The sequence below is a fragment of the Leiobunum rupestre genome, chromosome 4 (assembly GCF_980474605.1).
Source record: "Leiobunum rupestre chromosome 4, qqLeiRupe1.1.hap1, whole genome shotgun sequence".
Lineage (NCBI taxonomy): Eukaryota > Metazoa > Arthropoda > Arachnida > Opiliones > Sclerosomatidae > Leiobunum > Leiobunum rupestre.
The window spans coordinates 22,301,310-22,308,384 of NC_143387.1; the positions used below are offsets into that span (position 1 = coordinate 22,301,310).

A 7,075-nucleotide genomic window follows, 5' to 3' on the forward strand; every position below is an offset into this window, starting at 1 on the left:
TTCTGTACTTCGTGAAACCAGACCTGGTCACTCATATGGCGGGATTTATCCAGCCCTAGCGCCGGTAACTAAGGAACCACACAGGCCAAAGTCAACTAGTGACTTGTAAAGCCAATTAAATAGGAGGGTGGTGGCAAGTAATTCAAGCCACGCGAGCCAACAACTCCCTTCAATAACTACTACCGTTAACCCCAACGCATTTTTATGGAAAGAGGAACTCAAAGAACTCGGGAAAAACCTCTTTTAAGTAGTTCTGCCGAGTTTACACCCAGTGCCACACCCTGGGACGTTAACCTCAGCGGTACGTAGTCTAGATTATCTTTGACCTCAGCAATTTATACGGAAATGGAAACCTTTAAAAGTGGGCAGAAAACTAACAAATTCACCCTGTGCCGTAAGCTCCTCTTGCCGGAGTGCTAAACACTTCGCCACTCCACCAAAAAATTTCAAATGCACATGGTGCCCTATAAAGCGTTTATACTTAAACGAACTATCTACCGCATTTGCCTAGTTGTAGAAAAAATCTATTGTAAGAAAATCTATAGTAAAACCAATATGTAGTCAATTGTATGTATATCGTTAATTGTATAGTTTTATCATTCGATTAGGTAAAAACTTGAACGCCAAAGTTAGGTGAGAAAACACTTTGAAAATTTATTTGTACATTATATACAGATGGAAAACCTAAAGTTCTGTAAAGTCGAAAGCGGCAGAAGCAGTGGTTGGGAAAACAGAAAAAAGAGAAACAAAGACTACAGTATTTTCAAAGTATATAAGACAAGTCGCAGTGTTTTTGAAACACCTTTAAAGCATAGACTACCGTTCTGAAGTGGTGAAAAAGACTTTGAATATAATAATTTGAATAATATATTGTCAACTCAATTTCTAACCCAAATATCCGTGTCCGATACCGTGTCCGATACCGAGACCGAGACCATGGATGCCATGAACGGCGGCGTGAAGTGGGACCTTTTGGACGGCGACGACGGAAGCTGGGATGGCTCCACCAGCGGCGGCTCCTGGTACTGGGATTCCGTGGATGTTGGCTCCGGCTTGAGCGACTCCCTTGACGGCGCCAGTGGAGGCATGGAGGGTGGCGGATGGACCATCGATGACGGCTTGAACTCCTACGACGGTAGCGGCGGTCTTTGGTCCAACTTGGGTGGCGCCTGAAAATCGTTATTAATTATAGCACGCACTCTTAGAACCTTTTATTTTTAATTCCAAGACAACAACGTACCCCAGTTAACTCCTGGAACGGCGGCAGCGATGGTTCCACCTGGGTTGGAAGAGATAGCTCCAGATGCTCCGATGGCGCCGAGTGGGCCAACAACTCCGGCATGTCCAAGACCAACACCGTAGGCTCCAAGACCAGCACCATAGGCGCCGAGACCAGCACCATAAGCGCCGAGACCAGCACCATAGGCGCCGAGGCCAACACCATATGGGCCAACACCAGCGAGACCTAAGTGTCCAACACCGAGTCCACCGAGACCAAGGCCTAATGGTCCCACAACTCCAGCGTTAGCGGCGCCAAAAACGGCCAAAGCCATCAAAAGGGTGATCTGTGAAAGATATAATTCACTTCATGAAATAAACTAATTAACATTACATTTATAAGACTTTTTCTGTTACGATAAACTACATGTATAATAACAAATATCGGTAAATAACGTCGCTCTATTATCCTATTTTATGCTTTCTTATTAAATGTAGAGTAAGGAGTTAAAGTATAATAAATTTAAAATCTGTTTGGCGACTAAACACCCTAACTGCTAAATAATTAGCATTTTCTACCGTTTCCAAATAGGGGAGTAGCGTAATTTGCGTAGCATTTGCATACGAAATGCAACTAATTGGGAATTTGGAAGCCGTGGGTGAGAGTATCCATTAGTTCAAAGCGCGAAAAATTTTCATTCCATCTAGAGCTAGGAAAGATTTTTGCCGTATTCGCGAATGGGTTATTCGAGCGGAGTTTACCTTGTACATGTTGGTTGGTAGGGTCCACGAAAGGTGAATCGTTGATGGAAGATTGGATTGTGAATGTCCCAAATGTTAGTGTGGTCCTTTTATATATTGTCGGGCTATCAAACCACCACACCCTGCGAACCTTGATTTTTGTCAGGCCCTTTCGAGTTTTGCAGCTATAAAAACTAGCATCTTCGCCGTTGTGGAAAACGAGAACGCCTTCGTAACACGCAAAAACGACAAAAAGAGTAAAAGTTTGTTTCTTGTTTGTTTGAGGCGCGTTTTTCCGTGGCCTTGCGAGTAAATAGTTATTGATCCAGTTACACCTTGGGATATTAAAATATGCTGATCATTTTTGTGATACTCAATTGCGTACCGTTGCCTTCGCCAAAAAGAATAAATAAATGGCGTGGCCAAACAATATAATATAAATCCCCCAAAACCATTTGGCAAGTTTTATCCGTGGTTTTTCTTTTTACCATTAATTCTTTCGTAGCTAAGAAATGCCCGTAAAGACCCTCGTAACGAGTTTAGAATAGCTTGGAATTTTTAAGGCGTTAATTCAAATATTATTTCCGCAAAATTTTGTTTTAACGTAATTTATTCGTTAATAGGAGAAATAAAGTTTAGAACATTTTGAGTAAAGAATATTTAGGTCTACGCGTATTGCTTCAGGGTCAAAGGGTTTAACGGATTTATGTTTATTCATAACTACGTTACTGTGTAAATTACTAATGCGTATTTGAGTGTTTGAATGGGACGAACTACGCGAATTGACAGATTTATCTTTCTCTAACGCTAATTCCGTATTTTACGAAAATCTATTAAATTTTCACGTTTGGCTTTTGAGATATTTTCTTTCCACGTATACATTTTTTAACTTTGAATGCTCGTAGTCGAATAGCTTTCAGATTTTGAATTTGCAACCTTTAAATCTTTATATTATATTATTATACGCTCATTATATAGTGATCAGTTGACCAATCTCTCTTTCAAATTCACAACTTTGTCTTTTGGAAGGCTCAGTGGTAGATTGCCCAATAGGCAAACTAGACTTTGGATTAACTTGTTTAAAGATATCTTATTTCTGGACTTTTGGATTAACTTGTTTAAAGATATTTTATTGTTAGGCTTTTGGATTAAATTGCTTAAATATATTTTGTTGTTGGACTTTTGGGCTATCTTGTTTAAAAATATTTTCTTGTTGGGCTTTTGATTTAACTGGTTTAAAGATTTTATTGTTGAGCTTTTGGATTAACTTGTTTAAAGATATTTTATTATTGGTCGTTTGGATTAACTTGCTTAAATATATTTTATTGTGTTTTTTTGGTTAACTTTTTTAAAGATATTTTATTGTTGGAACTTTCAATCTTTTGCGTAGCTTTCAGCAATTTCTCCAATTTCTCTGAATATATAGAGTACGTTTTAAAGACCAACGAGCTAACACAAACAGAAGAGCTAACATTTTAAGGAGATAATTCATAATTAGACTTATTAATTTCCTATAGCTCATTATGTTGGTCTTTCACGGTGTCTGTACCTCAAATACAACCTTACGTACGAGTACACAGCGGGAAAACAAAATTATTTCTATAATCTTACAGATAATTTTTTTTCTTAAAATTGCCGTAAAAATTTAGAACCCCAGCTTAAACGTTAAATAAATATTTTTTATATTCATAATTTGTAACAAAGTGTCGACCCGAGTTCAAGCCCAGCCCAAATTTAAGTTTGAATACTGGAAACCACACTATAGTATCAATTGTTAGGTAGAATAAAATTTTACCGCTATTAGTTGTTTAACGAAGCGACAAAAAATAATTTGCCATCACTAAATAGAGAAATTACAAGATTGTAATGAAATAGCGGAGAGTACTAGTTCAACGAATATAAGGTCATCGTGAAACGAATTTGTACTTTCTCGCGGCCCGCTTTCGTTTGAAGCACTTGGGTGTGTTATTTGACAACGACACTAGAGAAGATTAAATGGCAAACCGGTTTTCCGTAGCGTACGACAATATGGTAAATTGTATATTAATGGTTACGTTAAATTTTACTATATAAGGTTTTTTGGAATACTTGAAATCTGACGCCTGAACGCTGATGACAGAATAAAAATGGGAAAAAAGTGGTTTTTCGTGATATTATTTGACAGGAATGTTTATTTTTTTTATTGAAGAGTTTTTAGAAGAGGGTGCGCGGTGTTCCTCTACAATTTAGCCTCGGGCAATTTAGAAGCAGTTGCTCCGTTTTGATGCCGGTTCGCTCACACTTTGCTTCGATCGGAATTTCTGAAGACATTTGACACTTTCGATTACGAAAATGTTAAACATTAAATATTTATTTCAATAGTTATGTGTTTTTTCAAATTGAATTTGTGGACTGATATTTCTTGCAGCTAGTTAAAATTGTTAGTTTCCTGTAGATTTGTTGGTTACTTATATGACTACTTGACTTCAAACTGTCTCTTTTTGGACATTGTTTAACGCTCTTAAAAATACACTTTCTTGATCTCCTTTTAATTATCTTAAATAATTTATGTTTAAAAATTAATAATTAGGATCATCATTGGCGTATAGCAGCCGGTTAGGCTGAAAGGGCATTGCCTCTCCTAAGTCTTTAATAGCGAGGGCAAACTAATTTAATTTCCCCTCTAAAGTTTCGTCAGTTCAAAATTTCAAAATGGCGAGTTAAATATAAAATAGGCTTAACGAAGAAATATTTATTCCGGTAATTTGGTCATCTTTAGCTTGGAATAAATATGGCTTGTGGATTCAAATACATTTTTTCTTCTTTACAGTAAAATCTTACAGCATCAAACAATTTACAACTCGTTTTAGGCTTTCAGAAAAATGTTCTAAAATGCTGAACACTTCTCCCCCGCCGCCAATTTACAACCAAAATCTTAAAAAAAAATCCTCCATTTCGACATGAGTGTGTGTTTTTTTAAATATTATTAAGTGATTTGCCAGATTCAACTATTTTATAATTGCGTGTATAACGGGTTGGCGTCGGGAAAGATATAGCTAGATAGCTGTAAGGTCTGATAGACGCGGTACCAGGTACAAAGAAATTATATCTGGAAGGTGAAACAGCGACATGTAAACTGATAAATAAATAAATAAAGGGTGTGGTTTAAAGCAGTTTTTTTTTCATACGTGATCTTAAATGATGTCAATGCTAGGGCAAACTAGCCACCATATCACAAAGTAAAATAGACTGAACTTGTGCTAAAATGAAGCGCGGAATAGGTTTCATTCACGGCTTTATTTTATTTAAAGACAATTCCTTTATTTGGGAATGTTTACTTTAACGCTATTGCAATTTAAGTAATAATCTCGATGTGTTTCGGAAAGATTGAATACCTAGAGGTAAGTGAATTGTTTCATATTCCCAGCTTAATTAGTATTGATTTTAGCATCGATATTGGGTCTTTAAACGGCTCTAAATTTTGAATACTACTATAAGCCTCTAATTTTTTTGCGTTTGTCATGACACAATACCTAACGTTGAACTCCAAAGACGTTGAAAATATTCTTTTGGTAATGTAAATAACTAGTATATCTCATCACGAAAACCAGTGGCCGTGCCAGAATTGTAGGAGTTGTACTGTAATATAATATTTAGCCCAATAATATTTTTTGACTTTTAGAAATTCTACTGAAGCTTGATCACTGCCTAAGTTCCAAAACCAGGTAAATCGACTGGCGCGTATTTGCTTTTTATGGCGTTTTTAAAAGTACTCGTCCGTCCTATAAATCATTGATAATTACATTTTCTATTTGATTTTCCTTTCTTCTTATAGTAATGCCAGTGGTATTTAGTGGTAAATCTCATCAACGAATTTTATTGGAGGGACTGCAATTTTTACAGTTAGTATACAATTCGCATTTATACTTGAATTTATTAATAACTTAAATTATTCTAAATTGGCGTTTATTAGATTTTGCCATGAGACAGCAGAGCCTTTCAAACTTCATTTCTGCTAAACATATTTAAACATTTTCGTTTTCCACCAGTTTTAAAAATATCGAAGAATACTATTTTTCAATGTCTTAGCTGTTCATTTCTTAAATTTAATTTATTTTAATATTTTTAATATGAGGTAATTTACACCGAATACATTTTTTTGAGTATTGTCTCCATAAAGGATCGAAAAAGGGTTAAAAAAAACACCAAATCAGAAATTAAATATTTATGAAGTTTGTAATTATCTTTCTGTTTAATGTTTATCTTTAATTATTTTATGTCTTTTGGCTTCAGAAACGCATGAAATTGACGTGAACTATCAGGAATGGCAATGGTTTCATTTTTGTTACCCGTTCTGATTTGCACAGTTCGGATTTAGCAAAGTTTAATTTATTTCTTATAACAGAATAATCAATTTCTCTTAAATTAAAAAACTATTTATGTTAAGATAATAAAAAAAGTTTTCTTTAGATAAAAAACTATTTATGTTAAGGGAATAATAAATTTATTTTAGGTAAAAAAATATTTTATGGTTAGAGAATAATCAATTTCTTAAACATAGAAAGCGAATATTGTTGTGTTAGAATTTAATTCAAGATCATTTTTCTCACCAACAATGTTAGATAGTTTCTTAACCAATTTCGTAGTTCAAAAATCGATTATATTTTTTTTCTATCAGGCATAGCCTTATACTACCAGGTTTTAAATGAAACATAATTTTTGTTATTTAACCCCACACTCTAGACCTCTAGTTTAACAACTTTATTCTCTTTACAATAATTTGGAAAAAGATATCCTTAAAAATTGAATAACCCCCATCAATTTCTTAAGAGAAAGGTTTTAAATTTAACAAAAAATTGCAAAAACAATCACCTTAGAAGATAACTAGATCGATTCACAAATTGGTTACAGGGAAAAACATGCCATGTTCCAATTTAATACTTTTATTGATTTTAGATGGTGACCGTTTCAACAATTTGGTTGGAAGGGAATAATTGATAATAAATTTCTAAATAAAATCAATTACGAATTTTCTTTATTTTTCGCGTGTTGTACATAAATTAAAATTACTTCGTTTCAGACTGTGGGCACCATCTGGTAAACCTTTGGGTATTTAAAAATCTGCCTTTGTCAAATA

General features: G+C 34.8%; 1 protein-coding gene across 1 annotated transcript; it reads right to left on the minus strand.

Moving 5' to 3' along the window:
- Positions 1-629: 629 nt before the first annotated feature.
- On the minus strand, positions 630-2,040 carry LOC149947158 (uncharacterized). Its single transcript, XM_090172492.1, has 3 exons — positions 1,981-2,040; positions 1,241-1,565; positions 630-1,169 (listed from the first exon to the last, which is right to left on the minus strand). Exons 1-3 carry the CDS (start codon positions 1,987-1,989, stop codon positions 886-888), a joined length of 618 nt encoding a protein of 205 aa, XP_090028618.1. The 5' UTR covers positions 1,990-2,040; the 3' UTR covers positions 630-885.
- Between the last annotated feature and the right edge of the window lie 5,035 nt (positions 2,041-7,075).